Raw genomic sequence first — 18287 nt, forward strand, 5'->3', positions numbered from 1 at the left:
CGGAGGGAACAGCTTTCACAGAATCCTAGAACCCTAGAGCTGGAAGGGACCTCGCGCAGCCCTCGAGCCCCGTCCCCGTCCCTCCCCACAGGGCCCAGCCCCGTCCAGACGCGTGTTTCTGAAAGCGTGCCGCCGCATCGCTCCCAGAAATCCATTCACAGTGTGTTTACCGACTGGCGCTGCGGCCACAGAGCCTCGCAGCTCCCATTGGCTGCACAGGACGAAACAGAGCCAATGGGAGCCGCGAGGCTTTGCGGCCACGGCGCCAGTAAATAAACAAACCGGGGCGGCCAGTTCTGAGAGTGATTCCTTCAGGAGCTCATGTCTGGTGCGCCAAGGCCGGGCCTGAGGCCAAGCTCACGCCACTTTCCGAAAGGCTGCTCTAGATCATCGGACAGGTGTCTGTCCAACCGGCTCTTAAATCTCTCCAGAGATGGGGTTCTACAACCTCCCTGGGCAATTTATTCCAGTGTTTCACCACCCTGACAGGCAGGAAGTTTTCCCTAATGTCCAACCTAAACCTCCCTTGCTGCAGTTTAAGCCCCTTACTTCTTGTCCTGTCCTCAGAGGCTGACAAGAACAATTTTTCTTCCTCCTCGCTGTGACACCCTTTTAGATACCTGAAGACCGCTGTCCTGTCCCCTCTCGGTCTTCTCCTTTCCAAACTAACAAGTCCAATTCCTTCAGGCCAGGTTTAGGTCACAGGCCAGGTTTGACGGAGGTGCCTGCGAACTGCTTGCCCTGGCTTCCACCCAGGCAGCAGGTCCAGCCAGACGAACGCTGCCACTGCCCTTCCGGCCCTGCCACCCGCAGCAGCTCCCCTGAGGTCAGTGGAGACCCACCGGGGGAGAGCAGAGCTGGAGAGAGGAGAACCGGGGCCGAGAGGGTTATGACGGTAGCTGTGTCTCCGGCCCCCCCTTCTCCCCCGTCTCTCGGCTCGGTTGCTGCGGAGAGCGTCTCTCTGTTTGACTTGGGTTGCAAGTCAAATCTACCCGCAAATGCTTCCTGCCCGGGCCAGGCTCCAGGCGACATGTGATGTGCGGCAGGGCTGCTGGCAGGGAAGGGCTGTGGTCTTTTCTCTGGCTACTTTTTCGGCCCCCGTGTACCCGCCAGATCCCACTCGGAAGCGGGTCTCAGGCCAGGAGAAGCCGAGCAGCCCAGCAGCCCAGGCCAGGGAGAAAGGCTGCTGCTCGCGCCCGTGCCGATCCGCACCTGCTCCCACGAGAGGAGACGTTGCCGCCCGGGCGGAGCAGCCTCGCTAACGTGGGAGCCGAGGGCAAGCTGGTGGGAGTCGTGGCAGGCAGACACCGGCGGCTGGGGGAGGCACCAGCATCCTCTCGTGGTCCTGCCGCAACTGGTGGGTGCCGGGAGAGTCTGGAACAGCAGGAGGCTGTGTGAGCCCCAGCACCGGCTGAACCGTGGGCACAGCGAGGAGCTGCTGAAAACCCCACGCAGGACATCTGAAAACGCCACTGGGGGCCCACGTGCCGCTGTTCCAAGGAGCTGGCCTTGGGCGCAGCCGGCCAGTGAGCCAATGGGGAGACCGATACGTACAGCCAGGCCGGGCCACACACCACGAACCCGCCCTTCTCTGCTGAACGTGCCACACTGGGCCGAAGTCATTGCCCCCCCCCGTGCCTGCTGGGCGAGGAACGAGACGCCGCGGAGGGACTGCGTTCCCGAGCAGAGCCAGAAATCCCCGAGGAAGAGCCTTTTCCTGGGAGATTTCCAGCCTCCCACAGCCTGGCCGACCCCGCAGAGCCGCTGGGCACGTCTGATCCACCGCACCATACGCTTCAGACTCGGCACATTCCCGGGGCTTTATCGCGGGGCGGGACCGGGGGGGGAGTCCTGATTGAGCGACGGGGCGGGAGCCGAGGGTGGGGTGGGCGTGGGCCGTGGAAAAGCGAGAGATGAAATCTCCGGTGAGATGCACAATGCCCCAGCTGGCTCAGGGCGGGCCCCAGAAGCAGGAAGCTCCCAGGGTTGGTCCTTCCGCTGCAGGGCAGAAGAGCCAGGGCAGGGCCGGTGATATCGCTTCAGCTGGGGGAGGTGAAATCGTCCCGTTGGCAGGCTGAGGGGCCGGGTGCGGGGGGCACCGTGGGAAACACCGGCCTCGCCACAGCCCCAAGGGGGGAGCATCTCGCTCTCCAGGGCCAACTTCCACTTGCTTCCCGGCAATCGGGGGGAGGGGGAGGGGGAGTCGGAGCAAAGTCTAGCGGCCTCTTCCCCGTGACCCGGGCTACAAGAGGCCCCTCCACGGCCCAGGCCAGCTGTGCACAGGCCGTGCCGCCTTGGGGAGATGCCTTTCGTTCATTTCGCACACGCGCCAGCAACGCCCAGCTCGCTCCTCGCGGCCAGGTGCCCCCGAGTCACCCCCCTGCGGAGACCAGCTGGTGCAAACCCCCATGCGGGGACGAGCTTGGGACGGAGACCCCGGCAGGTCTACGCAGCCCCGTTTCCAGGCCGGCGCAGGGGGCGCGGCTGAGATCACACGCTGTGTCCGGGCAGCAAAGGCCAGCCGGGCCACGTAAGCTGGAGTCCAGCCAGCAGCAGAAGCAAAGACAGAGCGGCCTAGCGAGCAGAGCACGGGCCCCGGGTCTGGCCGAGCCTGAAATACCTGCTCTGGCCTGGGCTGCTCTCGGACCTGGCCCAGCTGGGTTTGAGGCAGGATTAGAATCCAGCCCCCTTGACTCCGAGGCCCCAGCCTCTAACCACTAGGCCATGATTTTTCACAGCCGCCCTTGCCCCATCCTCAGCTCCCTCTTCCTGCCCCCTCTCTCCTCCCATTCCAGCTTCTTGCCACTAGAGCTGCTGCCACAGTTTGTCCTTCGCCCTCTTCCCTGGCCACGACCCCCCCGAGCATCAGCCACCCGCAGGCTTCAGGGCACAGGCTGCCGGCATGCGGGGTCAGGAAGGAATCCCTCCCTCCGCTCACCCTCCCCCGGCCGAGCCACACGCCGTGTTCGGCGGGAGAACAGTGGGCCCGCCGTGGAAGCGACAACTGGCCACTGCTGACACCGGTGGACCCAGGGTGGACCCAGGGTGGGGCCCACGGTGGCAGCCAGAGGGAGGCGAGACGGAGGAGCGGTCGGTGCGGTCGGAGGCTGCGCCGGGTCAGGAGGAGGCAGAGAGGGGAGATTCCCTGGAGGCAGGGATCCGCCCCAGTGCCCCGGGGGGCTGGCAGGGCCCCCCCAGGCCGTGCTGCAGGGGTGGGAGATGGAACCAGACGGCCCAATTCAGCCCAGCAATCGTTACGGCTTCTCTCACCCCCTTCCTGCCTGCACGCTCCAAGGGCTTCTCTTTCCTCCCGCTCTCACGCCGGGCGGCCTGCGCTGCCCGATCCAACCGGCGCTCGGCCCTTTTGCTGCTGCCTTCGGGAGGAAGCCAAAGATCCTCTCTCTGGCCTCCGCTGTGGCTGGTTTCTTCCTCTCCTCCCCGGCCCAGCCTGTCTACAAACAAATCCCAGCGGGGCCCCGGCACCACCCGGCCCCTCCCCGCCAGCGAGCGCCCCAGGAGCCTGGCAGCTAAAATCCAAACAGTCTGGCCGCCTCTCCCTGCGGAGTCCAAAGAGCTCAGCTTTCAGCTCCGTGCCTCTCGCTCGGCCGGCACCGGGGGCTGGAGTCACTGGGAGCTCCCTGGGCCAGGCATTTGCGGGGAAGCCGGCCCTGCGTGGCAGGAAGGGCGCCCGTGGGTTTTGTCCAGGGCTGGGAGTCTGGGACCCTCGGTTCAAGTCCCTCCTCTGCCACAGAGCAACCTGTGTGCCTTGGCATGTCACTTAGCCTCCCCGCCTCAGTTTCCCTGGCAATGCAAGAGAGTTCCCGGCCCCACCCTGCCCTGCTGGGCGGCGAACATTGCTGAACCGAGCAGGGCCCACAGACGCTACGGTGCTGCATACACGGAGAGCAAGGGGTTAAGGGCTTCCCAGCGCGGCTGAATTCCAAACTGGCAGGGGGCAGGAAATCCATCAAAGCAGATGATTTCTAGCAGATCCTACAACAACAAACCAGGGTCACCCGTCCCGTGAGCCACCCTATCAAAACAAGCCAGGGTGGATGGATGAACAGCCCTGCGGCAACAGCGGCCGGCATGCAGCCCAGCCGCAGAGCAACCCCAGGCCGGCCAGGTCCCCCCTCCGCAGGGCAGGCAGCGCCGAGAGCCAGCAATCCGAGACACGCCACAGGCACCCGCAGCCCTCTAGGTGGGGGGGCACGATCCGACCTGGGGATCCGCTCCCCAGCCCCCCAGACAGGAGCAGCCCCCAGGCTCAGAGTGGGGCTGTCCGCTCTGTCTCTAGGCCAGCGAGAGAGGGGGAAGTTTCATGCGTTGGGAACCCCCCTTCACTTAGCCTCCCTCCCAGCCCCCACAGCCTCCCCTGCCCCCCAACCCCGACTCCGAGCTCCCTCCCAGCCCCCACACCCTCCCCCGCCCCCCAATTCTCTCCCCCGAGCTCTCTCCTTCACCCAAACTCCCTCCCAGGCCCTGCACCCCTCCATAAAAAAGTGTGGACCTTGACCACTTACCAAAATCTTGCAGTGCTCCCCCCACCAAAAATTCTTGCCCACCCTGGTCTAGACCATCCCTGACAGGTGTATGTCCAACGTGCTCTTCAATATCCCCAGAGATGGGGATTCCACAACCTCCCTGGGCAATTTATTCCAGTGTTTAACCAGCCTGACAGGTAGGAAGTTTTTCCTAATGTCCAACCTAAACCCCCCTGCTGCAGTTTAACCCGTTGTGTTGGGGGCAGCTCAGACGACCCCTTGCACAAGCAGGGGGCCCACGCCCACCCCGGGCCGACCCCACGGCGCACCGGCTCCCCCGCTGGGTACTTACTGGTTCCTTTCCAGTGCCAGGATGAGCTCCCTGCCCTGGACAGTCACGGCCACGTCCCCCGTGGCGGGCGCTGGCACCTGGGGAAAGGAAGCAAGGCAGGAACGGGGTCACCAGCGCTGCCTGGAGAGACCCGGCCAAGGGCCCCGCCAGCCCCCCCAGGGCAGGGTGAGGAACTGGGACCTGGCCACGCCCGGCCTCCCGCGGTGTAGCCAGTCCACCTGCAGCAGCCAATGAGCAGCAGCCACGCCCCTGGGGAGCCGGGACTAGAACCCTGCTCCAAACGCTGTCGAAACGCAGGCCCCGCCCACCGAGCGCCCGGTGAGCTCCCCCAGGCAGGGCGCCGGCAGGACGTCCCGTAGCCTTCGGGGTTCCCCTCGAGGGGGCCGGGGTCACCTGCCCTGCCCTCTCACCCGGGCTCCTCGCAGCGTGGGGGCAGAGCGGCCGGTTCGCCGGGGTCTGTAAGTCGTGGCCAGGAAGGGGCGGACGCTCCGTGGCTGGGGGGCTCAGCTCAGGGGGTTGCGACCGCCCTCCAGTGGCACAGGGGCTCCCGGAGTGAAGGGGCCATGCCTGGGGTGCCAGCCTGTGGTCCCAGTGATGAGCTAGCTGACTTCACAGGCCTCCCCCTGCCCTCCTCTGCCCCCCAAGCAGGGGAAAGGCTGAGAGGCCCTCCCGTTCCGGACGAGGCTTACGGGGTACCCAGGCCCCTGCAAACACCCCTAATCTCCACCAGGCCGCTGGCCTCACACCCGCCACTCGCTGGGCATCTCCCGCCGGCGCTGGTCGGACCCGGGCGGCAGTGAGTGCACGGCCCGCTGGCCACACGCTCACGCCTGGCGTGTCGCACGGACGGGCTGGCAGGCGAGGGGCTCCGTAGTCCCGCACGCCGCCGCCGTCGTCCTCCGCCCAGCCCTGGAGGGAGCAGCTGTCTGGGTGAAGGGAGAGGTCCAGCGCCGGGGTCTCTCCAGCTCTCCAGGACGTGCCCTCGGCCCCGCCCCTTCCGTTCGCCCCCAGACGCTGGTGGCGCAGGATCAGCTCTGCAGCGGCGGGCGGCCGGAACCGCGCAGCCTCCGATTCATCGTCCCTCCCCGCCCTCCAGGGCAGTGTCTGTGAGCACAGCCCAGCCGCTCCCGCCAGGCTCGGGGGTTACGGAAATGAAGCCGCCCTGGTGGATTTCGCTGGGAGAGCGTCAGGCAGCCACGCCAGCCGGTCGCCCCTCCTGGGTTCAAAGGGAGCTCTGGGGAGCAGCTCAGGCTCCGACTTCCACAGCCTCAGCAGGGAACTGAGGAATTTTCACACCAGCGGAGAAGGGACAAAGAAGGTCAGACGGCTCGGAGTGCGTGGGAACCAACGGGAAGCCCCCCAGGGAACTCCCGGGGGGAGGAGATGGGAAAAGGGGCATTTCTTCCCCACGGACCAGGATAGGTCCTAGCATTTGCCTGGCAGTAACTCCAGTCACCGGCCCTCCCCTTCCCGCTGTGCTAGGGAGGGACCGTCCCTGCCCCAAGAACAGAACTGAATGCAACAAGGGTTATTCCCCCGGCTGGGCTGATGGGGACAGAAACACAAGGGGTCCGTCCAAGATTATACAGAGAGACTGCTGCATAGTCACCGTCCAGCTCCCTAACCACTAGGCCAGCCTTCCTCCCCCAAACCCAAATACCAGCCCCTAGGTAAAGTGTCCCGCATAGTCACCGTCCAGCTCCCTAACCACTAGGCCAGCCTTCCTCCCCGAAACCCAAATTCCAGCCCCTGGGTAAAATGTCCCGCATAGTCACTGTCCAGCTCCCTAACCACTAGGCCAGCCTTCCTCCCCCAAACCCAAATTCCAGCCCCTAGGTAAAGTGTCCCGCATAGTCACCGTCCAGCTCCCTAACCACTAGGCCAGCCTTCCTCCCCCAAACCCGAATTCCAGCCCCTGGGTAAACAGTCCCGTCTCCAGCCTACACTGGCTAGGTGGGACATCACAGCTACAACCCAGCCAGCCTCCGCCCCCGCCCGCCCATGTTCCAGGCCTCGCCCAGGGCGGTGGGTAAACTAGGCGGGGGGGGCGTTGCCTTCCTAAGCCGCCAGCCTGGCCCCGCCCTGACTCCACCCCCAAAGCGCCTACTGTAGCTGTCTTGGGGCAGAGAGTTGCTGCTCCCGAGAGATTGCCCTCCCCATGCTCCGGGGGGGAGGGGTTTGGCTCCCTCGGGGCGGGGCCTATGTAAAAGGGGCGGGGCCAGACCCCAGTGCAGCCCACACTGGCTGGCGATGGTCAGCCCGCAGGGTAAGAGCCCCGGGGGCCGCGGCCATTTGTCCGACTGCACAAGGCCCCCGGGTGACCAGCTCCCGCCCTGGGGGGCTCCTTGCAGCCCCACTCGGAGCTCTTCCTCTCCAGCCTCGGCTCTGGCTTGCGCTGTTCATGGGGTCCATGCCCTGCCACTTCCCTCCTGCCCCCCCTCGGAATCCTGCCTTGCACAGCTCCCGGCCCCCGTGCGAAGCGAGCGTGAAACCGCCCTGGCACTAGTGCAAACAGCTGCCTCGCTCAACAGAGAACTGGGCCCCTGCGATCGCTTCTTCTGGTCCCTGGCGGCTACCCCCAGCTGCTCTGCCCGCTGTCCAGGCAGGGCCCCGCACCACCGTCTCTGCAGGCTGGGTCGCTGCCTCGTGCATCCAGCCCGGGAATCAAAAGGGATCTCCGCTTCCGGGCACTGCCCAGCACAGGGCTGACTTGGTTTCCCCAGGACGCTGCCGGCTTCTGTGTGTGCAGCCAGGCCAGAGACGCAGGCACCCCGGTGGCTCCAGAGCTGCGGATTCACACCCGCGTGGCCCATCTCCACGGGGCACGACGCAGCTCCGCCCCGTGCCAACCGCCGAGGAGCAGCCTTGACCCCCGAAACTCGCATGCTGGGGCCGCTGCCTGAAACCAGCCTCTGCCACCTCACGCCCAGCCAGATGGGGACACGGGCTTGTGGGCAGGGCCCGCTCCGGGATCAGGACGTCAACACAGCACCCGGGACAGCGGCTGGGCTCTCAAGTAGCCCGATTCGGCTCCCGGCCGGCTAGAGCCAGCAACTCCTGCCTGCCCACGTTACACGCCCGGGCCTGCCGAACAGCTGGGCAAGCCGCTCGGACCCGGACCCGGAACTCCCCACTCCCCCTGCCCCGGGGCATCCCTGTGCCACGCCCCTCCCCAGCACTGGGACTCGAATTCTGCATCCAAGCAGAGGCGGGTGCTCGCCCTCCATAGGGGTGTAGCTGCAGCACTCCCCGCCCGTCCCCGCAGGGCTCCCTGCAGGCAGCGGCCGCTCCAACCAGCCAGCCAGAGCAGCCCCTGTCCGTGACAGGCCCAGCCCCCCACCGCAGATCACACGATGTCTCCTGAGGAGCGCGCAGTATACAGCTCATCCATTAGCTTTACACCGCAGAGCCCGCAGTGCGGGAAACCGCTTGGATTTTTAGCCATTACACATTTTTAAACAACTTTATAGCTCCCTCCCCGCCAGGGGCCCCGTAACCTCTGGGATCTAGCAGGGGGAGTGTGATCCCACGTTCCCACAATTCCTCAGGCCTCCACGAAGCATCCTACACTGCCCCCATACTGCCCAGGATGCCCGGAAACAGGGCAAGGCAGATCATAGAATCATAGAATACTAGGACTGGAAGGGACCTCGAGAAGTCATCGAGTCCAGTCCCCTGCCCTCATGGCAGGACCAAATACTGTCTAGACCATCCCTGACAGACATTTATCTAACCTACTCTTAAATATCTCCAGAGATGGGGATTCCACAACCTCCCTGGGCAATTTATTCCAGTGTTTGACCACCCTGACAGGTAGGAACTTTTTCCTAATGTCCAACCTAAACCTCCCTTGCTGCAGTTTAAGCCCACTGCTTCTTGTTCTTTCCTCAGAGACCAAGATGAACAAGTTTTCTCCCTCCTCCTCATGACACCCTTTTAGATACCTGAAAACTGCTATAATGTTCCCCCCTCAGTCTTCTCTTTTCTAAACTAAACAAACCCAGTTCTTTCAGTCTTCCCTCATAAGTCATGTTTTCTAGACCTGTAATCATTCTTGTTGCTCTTCTCTGAACCTTCTCCAATTTCTCCACATCTTTCTTGAAATGTGGTGCCCAGAACTGGACACAATACTCCAGCTGAGGCCTAACCAGCGCAGAGTAGAGTGGAAGAATGCCTTCTCGTGTCTTGCTCACAACACACCTGTTAATGCCTCCCAGAATCATGTTGGCTTTTTTGCAACAGCATCACACTGCTGACTCCTATTCAGCCTGTGGTCCACTATAACCCCTAGATCCCTTTCTGCCGTACTCCTTCGTAGACAGTCGCTTCCCATTCTGTATGTGTGAAACTGATTGTTCCTTCCTAAGTGGAGCACTTTGCATTTGTTCTTAATAAACTTCATCCTGTTTACCTCAGACCATTTCTCCAGTTTGTCCAGATCATTTTGAATTATGACCCTATCCTCCAGATTAGTCACAACCCCTTCAAGCTTGGTGTCATCTGCAAACTTAATAAGCATCCTCTCTATGCTGATATTTAAATCGTTGATGAAGATATTGAACAAAGCCGGTCCCAAAACAGACCCCTGTGGAACCCCACTTGTTCTGCCTTCCCAGCAGGATTGTGAACCATTAATAACTACTCTGAGTACGGTTATCCAGCCAGTTATGCACCCACCTTATAGTAGCCCCATCTAAGGTGTATTTGCCTAGTTTATTGATAAGAATATCATGCGATACCGTATCAAACACCTTACTAAAGTCTAGGTGTACCACATCCACCGCTTCTCCCTTATCCACAAGACTCGTTATCCTATCAAAGAAAGCTATAGGCTGTTCCCTATCACCTTGCCATCTTCCAAGTGTTTACAGATGATTTCCTTAATTACTTGCTCCATTATCTTCCCTGGCACAGAAGTTAAACTACCTGGTCTGTAGTTTCCCGGGTTGTTTTTATTTCCCTTTTTATAGATGGGCACTAGATTTGCCCTTTTCCAGTCTTCTGGAAGCTCTCCGGTCTCCCATGATTTTCCAGAGATGATAGCTAGAGGCTCAGATACCTCCTCTATCAGCTCCTTGAGTATTCTAGGAGGCATTTCATCAGGCCCTGGTGACTTGCAGGCATCTAACTTTTCTAGGTGATTTTTAGCTTGTTCTTTTATTTTATCTTCTAAACCTACCCCCTTCCCACTAGCATTCGCTATGTTAGGCATTCCTTCATCAGACGTCTCAGTGTCCAAGTATTTGATCCAACTCTCCAGGGCTGCTTTCAGAGAGATAGCTGCTGATTCTGGGAGACTCCTGGCCAATCTGGAAGGGCTGGCAGTCCTAGCAAGGTACCACGGGATACCTACCCACGATGCAGCCGGGGGGGAGGGGGAAGGGTGTGCACAGAGCCATAGCTCCAAACGCAACGCTCTCAAACCGGGTCCCCTGACACCAGCCAGAGCTGCGCTGTGTGTACCCGCGGCCGGCCAGACTCAGCCCTCTCCCTGGGCGTCTCTGTTTATGTCTCTTCCTGATACTGACTCTGCTTATGTCTCTCTTGCAATCTGCCCCTCCCGACAGGCAGCAGTCCAGCGTTTCCCCACGCGAGCCAAACGACACTCCAATTTCCTGAGCTGGGCGGTGACCAGCAGAGCAGCAGGAGATCCTGGGACAGCTGCCAGCCCCTCGGAGCCAGAAGGCCCTTCCTGGGCCCATAGCGGGGTGGGGGACTTCGCCCTGGGTGAGACACATGGACTCAGAGGACGGGAGGGGCCTCCTGGCCATGCGAGAAAGCCCCGCTGCTTCAGGGGAAGGAGCTTCTGGAGTTTGCAAAGGTATCAAGGCTTTTGGGCCACCTCCAGGGGTGGGCCGGCCGGCAGTCTCCACAGCCCTGTCCACCTCTGGCCTCAGCGGAGTCTGCTCCCGTGTGGCAGTGCGCCCTGGAGCCCCTGCGCATGAGGTTAAAGTTCTGGTCTTCACCGCATCCTCCGGCAAGGAGTTCCACAGGTTGACTGTGCATTACATGAAGAAATGCTTCCTCCTCTGGAAGGGCCTCTTGCAGAGGTGCAACGCAAACAAAAGGGGGAAGCAAGAGGCCTTGCTCCCTTGGGGAGAACTGCCCAGGGATGGAAGACCTTCCCAAGGAAGACTCAGGTGGCAGCACGGTGATGGAGGCTTGAGAGAGCCACCTGAGTTTACGTTGCTTCCATCCCCGTAGAGCGGCCACTGCCCGGAGCTGGCTGCCCGGCCAGGCGGAAAACCAACTGTGCAGGGCTGGCTCTTGCAGAAGGCAAAACTTACAGCAACCAACGTGGCCCCCCCCTCAATACCAACGTGGCCCTCAAGAATCTCCCACCCCTGCTTCACTTGCCACTCATCCTGCTTTCCACGCAAGCAGCAGGCAGCCACCCCTCCATGACCAGCAGGGCCAAGAAAGAATCAGCCGCTGGGGCGAAATCCACGCCAGACACACAGCTTCGCCTCCCCGTCTCTTCCAGCCACCATCGCCTCGGAGGCCGGGCACGGCGGAAGAGGGGCGCTGCCGCCTCCTCCCCCAAATCCTCAGGCCCACCGCTGTTCCCTCTAACGTCGTCCAGCCAGGTGTGGAATGAATTTTGTTGCATGCACCGAGGTACGTGCAGATGTGCACCACCAGCAGAAATACAGGCTGCCGGCTCTGGGTGCTCTGCTAACCAGCTGGGCGGCATTTGAATCCCCCCTGGGTGGCCGCTTACAGGGAACACGGAGGCCCACCCACACCCAGCGAGAACCCGCCCCTTCTTTAATCGCCCGGCACGGACAACCCTGCTCCCGGGGTGGAGCAGGCCCCCACCGTGCCCGGCGGGACACTGCAGTCCCAGCACAGTGCTCCAGGCAACCCCCGGGCACAGCTCTGAAGCGGGAACCCACAAAGCCCTGTGTGCCCAGGCCGGGGTCTCTTTGCCAGGGCTGGCGGCTGGGAGGCCAGCAATGCCACGGCGGAGGGCCCAGGCTGCCAGACCAGCACTGCTAACCACTAGGCCACACCCCCACGAGGCAGCGGGCGGCTCCATCTCCCTAGCGGGGCTGCAGTTTGTTCCTTATTCTGCAACTTTTGCTCCTCTCCACAGGGCTCCGTGCCAGCTGCTGGGCCGGGCCGGGCTCACGGTGGGCCCCCGTCGGCGCTGCGTGGCGCAGCCCAGAGACAACGGCCCGGAGGGTCGGGCACTTCCGGGACTGGGATGCTGGGGTCTGCGCCATCCTGTTTGCTAGGGGCCTGCCCCCTCCCATTTCAAAGTGACAGTCTTTGGGGGGGCTCAGGGCTTCGGAACAGCGTGTCCCTCTCCACAGCCCTGGCCTAAGTGGTTTAGGAGCCCGGCTCTCACGGACGCGCCATGCGGCTCTCAAGCCTGCGCCTCACCCCCCCGAAGTCGGTCCACTAAGGATTCCGTCCCCTGCAGCGGGGCGCCCGGCCGACACTCGTACCCCTGAAGAGCGACCCCAAGGGCCCGAATTACTGAGGTAAAGGAGACCGCCGAGGGATTTAGGCTCCTAATCGCCACAGACCTCAGGAGCCACCGGGTCCGAGCTGCCGTGCTAAGCGCCGCGGCCTCTCCCCGCCTCCGTTCCCGCTGCACAGCGGGGGGCCCAGCCAGAGGCGACTCGTGGTAGCACTAAACGGGGTCCCCCTCCCGGCACCAGACACCCCTAGTCCCGGCACTGCCCCGCCCCCCCCACCGGGAGCTGGCAGAAGACAGACACTAAAGCCAGAGGGGCTCCGCCTCGGCCCACACGCTCACTGCCCCACGGTGGCGGCGTGGGGCGGGAGGGGGGTGTTGAAACTGCCAGGCAGGATGTCCCACCGGCCTCCCCCTCCCCCACCAGCAGAAAATCTTCCCAGCGCCAAAAAAGGAGACCGGAGCAGACAGTAAAAAACGAGCCGTGTCCCTGGGCGCCCCTTAGTCATTCCCCAAGCAGGCGGCGGCGGGGGGGGGGGTGCTCCGGGGCGGTGCTGGGAACCGGCTGCATTTTTAGAACATGAGCTTATCCAAACAGCGCTGCCTTGGCCAAACATGGGCTGCGCATTTCACTGTTCAGCTCCCTTCTCTGCCCCGTCGGGGTCCCGCGTCGCCCCCTCACAGCCCTTCCCCCTGCCCTCGGGAACTCCCCCGCAGGCCAGGCCGGCCCCTCCACCTCCCCCAGCCAGGACACCGGGCGGCAGGGCGCGCCTGGCAACCCAAATTCTCCAAGGGGCCACCCCCGTCCCCCTGCACCCCCAGACTCAAAGCCTTGGGCACAGAAGGTGGTTAAAGTCTGGAACTCGCACGCTGGCGCTGCCCTGCTCCCCGTGAGGGTCGTTCCCACTCTAGGCCTCAGTTTCCCTTTCCGTGCCGGGGATCCTGGGCCTCAGTTTCCCTTTCCATGCCGGGGGTCCTGGGCCTCAGTTTCCCTTTCTGTACGAAGGGACCAGAGGTCACTCACAAAGGTCAGTCTCCTCTGGCCGGCCCAGGGAACCGCTCTCTGCCGGCTCAGTCCCTTGATCCACGGGGGGCAGGAGGCTGCTCCCATGAAACTAGCAGAAGAGCCTCCGTGGGGCAGAACTGGGCCCTTACCCGGGCGTGCGGCAGCCAGCCAGCCCCAGCTCTCCAGCGCCCTGCGCGGGGCTGCCCCTCTTCGCTCAACAGACATGGGGCTAGCACCCTCCAACAGCCCCTTAAAGCCACATGCCCCAGCACTTCTGGGTGGGGGAGCTCCCCTAGCCCCCCACCAACCGGGCCCTGGAGGCCCAGGGAGGCGCCCATCCCTCTTCCAGGCCGCGGGGAAGCCAAATGGACCCTTCACACAGGCCCTGGGGGAGACGGCCGAGCTGCAAGCCAAGCGAGGGATGGACACAGCCCTTGGAAGAGCCTAGCGGGGAAAGGACGGGATTTAATGGGTTAACCGGCATCTGGACAGTCTGCTACAGGCAGGGGCACCTCCGGCCTGGCCCTCCAACGCCAGCAGGGCTGCTCTGGCCGGCTGGGCCGCAGTGGGGAGCGGGCTGCGCCCCCCCTCCCCCGCCCAACCCTACAGTTAACCGGTTCCTGGGGAAGCAGGCCGGTAAGGCTACTGCTCAGGGCGCCAGGTATCCGGTTTGCCTCTCACAGCCCTGTGCCAAGCAGAGCTCGGCTCCTCCCCCCGGCATGTGCTTACGGTCTGACCAGCCACAGGCGGGGAGGGAAACTGAGGCAAGGAGCGAGGAAAGGTCTGGCCTGAGGCCCACAGCACGAGTAGCCAGCCAAGGTCTCCAGAGTCCCAGCCCAGGGCCTTAGCCACACGCTGCCTCCTGGTGCGTTCCTCAGGCTGCACGGCCGCTCCCCCTGCCCCAGGAACCCTGCTGGGAGAGATCCGCCCAGCCCCTCACGGCCGAGGCCAGCTGCCCCGTGCTCCCCCAGCCCGCCGGGCTCTCCCCGAGTCACAGAGCCATCGGGGGGAGGGGCGATCGCTGGCACAGAGGGGTCTGATCAGAGCCGGCCAGTCACACTGCCCCCCCTCCGGCAAGCCACTCTCCCCGGCCGGCGCACCGCCGAGGGGCGGCCGCTGGCAGGAGCAGCGTGACGATTAGCCGGCTCCGTCCGGAGCGGGAGGGAAAGGAAGCAGGATACCAGAGACATCCGCCCCCCAGCGAGCCAGGCCACCGCGCACCTGCTCCCGGGCGGGTTAGTTCTCCCTGAACAAGCCCGCCCGTGGGGAGGAGCGCAAACCCGCCGGGCCTGGAGGACAGATCCCATCACACTCCTAGTGCGGATCTTAAGGCATGGGGGGGGGCTGCTGTAATTGAGCCAAACGGCCCTGCCCCAAGGCTGCTAGCCACGATCTCCCTGACCCACCCCTGCCTAGATCTGCCGGCCACCCCACCCCTCGGCGAGCGGGTCCCAGGGCGGATCGTACGGCTGGTCCCTCCTCTGCCTGCCAGGCCCTGGAACTTCCCCCAGACACCCCCAGGCTGAGCGCAGGGGTGCTAGGTGCCCCCAGAGCATTTCAGTCGGAGGGGACGGATGCCGTGAGCCACAGGGAGAGGCTGCGGCGCCACCCCTCCACCCCCCGCGGCCCCGTGTTCCCTGGAAGTGGAGCACTTGGGCCGCCGCCCGGGGAGGATCAAATGCCACCCAGCTGACTGGCAGAGTGCCCACAGCCAGTGTTTGCATTGGAGGTGCACAGGCACGCGTGCTGCAGTGCAGAGAACATTTATTCCGCACACGGGTGGGAGAAAACGAGAGGGGCCCTTGCAGAGGCCCCTGCCACGGATCAGGTGAGCTGGGCCTGGCTGACGCCAGAGGAAGGTAAATCCCTTCCTGCCCCAAGGTCCCTGGGGAGAATTCCCCTCCCAGCCCCAGCACGACCACAGCACAGGGGCCAGCCAGCATCAAAGCGGGGTCTCTGTCCCACCGCCCACCCCTTCGGAACCCTGTGTCCAGCTGGGCTAATGGCCAAGATTCCGTCCTGGCCCCTTCAGGCGACCGGCTGCAGACGGAGGTTTGATTAGATGCGGAGCTGCCTGGGTCGCGGTGAGCGTGTGGAGGGCAGCGGTGGCGACCGGTTCTCCCCGTTCTGCAGGGGATGAGCCTGGGGAGTCACAGATGGACAGTCCCAAGGGGACCACCCTGACCGTGCAGCCGGACCCGCTCCCTAGGCTGGCGAGTCACCCGCAGAAGCTGGACGCAAGCAGCTCTTGGCTTCATGATGCCAAACCCCGGCGAGCCCCCCAGGGGCCCGGGAAGCCGATCCAGGGCGTCACCCCACCCTCGCCCTGCTAGGGAACAGCATCCCGTTTCAAGGCTAATGTGTGTCCAGCTTCAGCAACCAGCCCTTGGCTCTCAGAACAGAGCCGGGCCAGGAACCCCCTGGGCGTGGGCTTTTCCTGGGACCGGCCCCTGGCGCTTTCATTCCCAGACTCCGCTCCACGGCCCGCGGCCCTTCCCGGGGATCTCCCTGTGCCCAGAGGCGGGCACCCTGACATGCCAGGCCGGGTGCACGTGCAGAGCGGAGACAAACCCGGCAGCCAGGGGACGCCCCCGCCTGGCACCCAGTGGCCTCGCCTGGAGCTGCGGCACAGAGCTCGCTGGCCCTCCAAGCCCAGGCTCCAGCCAGGCAGGGGAGGGTGGGGGTTCTGTTACGGTCCATTTGGGTTCAGAGTAGGACGGGGACCCGTCTCTAGGTTGGGGGCTGCCTCGACACGAGAGCCAGTCAGGTCCCGCGGTGCCGGGCGCAGACCTAACGTCCCGCTTAGCTCTAGCGCCAAACACCCCCCGCCCCGAGATCAGCGAGGATGCGGCTCTGCCCTCCCCCACCCCCAGCCCGGTTCCCACAACCCGCCCTCCCTGCCCCCACACTCGCTTCCTGCTTCCCAGCAGCCTCCCCGCCAGGCCGGCCGCCGCCGTGTCTACGCTCCTGGACGCGCTCAAGGCAGACCAGATGCCAGGAAATGAGGAGGGGTCTCGCCCCTCCCTCCTGTAATCCTGCTGCTCGGCGAGGTCGTCACCGGGCACAGCCAGGGCTGTGGTGCACGCAGATTGGACCCCCTCCTGCCCCATCACCTCCCGAGGGAACGCCGGGCGCGGGTCGCAGGCAGCCGGCTAAATAAAACTCCCGACTATCCCGCATTCCCCGCCCCACCCCCTTGCCCTCTGGCCTAGATGTAGACCAGGCCTCTCTTCCCCCAGCGGCTGTAACTCACTGGGAACGGAGCGATCCCGTCCTACGAGCAGCCCCCGGGAGCCACCCCACCCCCGGGCGAAATGCAGCCCCGGGAAGACGCCGCCCCCCCTGCAGGATTCACTCACTCCATGGGATTGCACGCTCAACGTTCTGCATCCCTCTAGGCCGCGGAGCGCTTTGCAAGCCATCCGGCGGTGCATCGGCCGCATTGCCCCCATTTTGCAGACGGGGAAACTGAGGCACAGGCCAGGACAGGAGACCATTTACCCCTGTTCTTGGGCATCGGGGTGGGAGGGCCGGGAAGCAACGAAGCTGATGAGCCAGCCGTGGAGCCCACCAAGCCACTGCAGGAAAGCCGGCTGTTCGGGAAGCGTAGCAGCACCTCAGGCCCAGGAGCCGGGCCAGGCCAGGCCCCGCGCACCGAAGGGGCTTTTCAAAAGAGGAAAGAATTGGTGGGAGCGAAGGCTGCACCCACAGGCCAGGCGTTGCTGGGCTCCGTCTCCACCTCTCCAGGGTCACCTGCCCCCCATCGTCTCGGAGGGGCGCTCCGGCGGCTGCACTGGGCCTCTGGTGCTTTGGGATCCCTCGGGATGAAAGGCCCTCTATTAAGGAGGCCGTTTCCACACAGGGCGGCTCCCCCAGCCCCTCCCAGCTAAGTGCACGTCTGTCGGAGACCCGAGACCCCCTCTAGGGCTGTCACAGGGTAAACGGTTAACCGACGAGTCTGAGCTTGTTACACGCACCACCCTCCCCCCCTCCGCTGCCGCTGTATCTGAGGTAGCAGCAGGGGAAGGGAAGGAGGCAGGAGCACATGGGGAGCGGGCTTTTAAGATGGCTCCCTGTGAGCACCCGCTCCGGAGAGCCACCTGCCCCCCGGCCCTGGCGCTGCTGCCTCTGTATTAGAGGCAGCAGCACGGGGGGAGCAGGCAGGAGCCGCTATGCGCAGAAAGATGGCTTTTAAGCTGGCTGCCCGGGCGTACCGCCTCCCACAGAGCTGCCTGCCCCTGAATTAACAGCAGTGCAGGGGGGCAGGCAGGAGCCACTATGCCCAGGGGCCCAGCTTTTAAGCTGAACACCGGCTCCCAGGGAGTCACCTTGCCCTCCCCCGGACAGAGGCAGCAGTGGGGGAGGGAGAAGGGGTGGGCAGGCACCTCCATGGGAGCTGGTACACACCCGCACGTAGCAGCTCCCACCTGCAGTGCTGCTGCCTGTGTATCAGAGGCAGCAGCGGCGCGGGAGGAGGGCTGGTATTCACAGGGAACCGGCTCAAAAGCCAGCTCCCCACGTGCACCGGCTCCCAGGGAGCCCCCTGGTGTCACATGTACCCAAAGAAAAATTCAGCCTATCAAAATACACACGTTTTATCACGCCCAGCCTCAGCCTCCTGGTAGGCCGAGGCAGCGGGCAGCTAGCCACAGACCCAATCTCATTGAGACCACGGACACTGTCGGGGTGTTTCCCCAGAGACCACGGCGGGGCGTCCGATTTTCACCTGCCTGCCGGAACAGAGTCAGGGCTTTTCCCTCTGCCACCACGGCATCCCCGGCAGCCAGGAGCCAGCTCCCCTGCCCTCGTCTCGGGGGCTCTTCACCTTGGAGCGCGCCTTTTCTGCACAGGGCGGCAGCAGCAGCCTGCACTATCCCGAAATCCCAGCTGACCAGCGGCTGTGAAAACCGGCCTAATCCTCTGGTGGAGTTCTGTTCCCGAGCCAAACTCGCCACCGGTACCGACTGCCAGCAGGAAATTCACACCCTACATCACATCTGGCCTTGGCTGCAGCTCTGGGCA

The 18287-nt window shown here is 63.8% G+C and overlaps 1 protein-coding gene across 3 annotated transcripts in view; it reads right to left on the reverse strand.

The window, feature by feature from the left end:
• The window catches only part of ADAM33 (ADAM metallopeptidase domain 33), a 64963-nt gene that overhangs the window by 38730 nt on the left and 7946 nt on the right, over positions 1–18287 (reverse strand). For all 3 annotated transcript variants that reach the window (XM_075931027.1, XM_075931026.1, XM_075931025.1), the window contains exon 3: positions 4837–4913. In XM_075931027.1, the coding sequence (XP_075787142.1) occupies positions 4837–4913 (77 nt within the window). The remainder of the gene's footprint in view (positions 1–4836; positions 4914–18287) is intronic.

Source organism: Pelodiscus sinensis, chromosome 5 (genome assembly GCF_049634645.1).
Source record: "Pelodiscus sinensis isolate JC-2024 chromosome 5, ASM4963464v1, whole genome shotgun sequence".
Taxonomy (NCBI): domain Eukaryota; kingdom Metazoa; phylum Chordata; order Testudines; family Trionychidae; genus Pelodiscus; species Pelodiscus sinensis.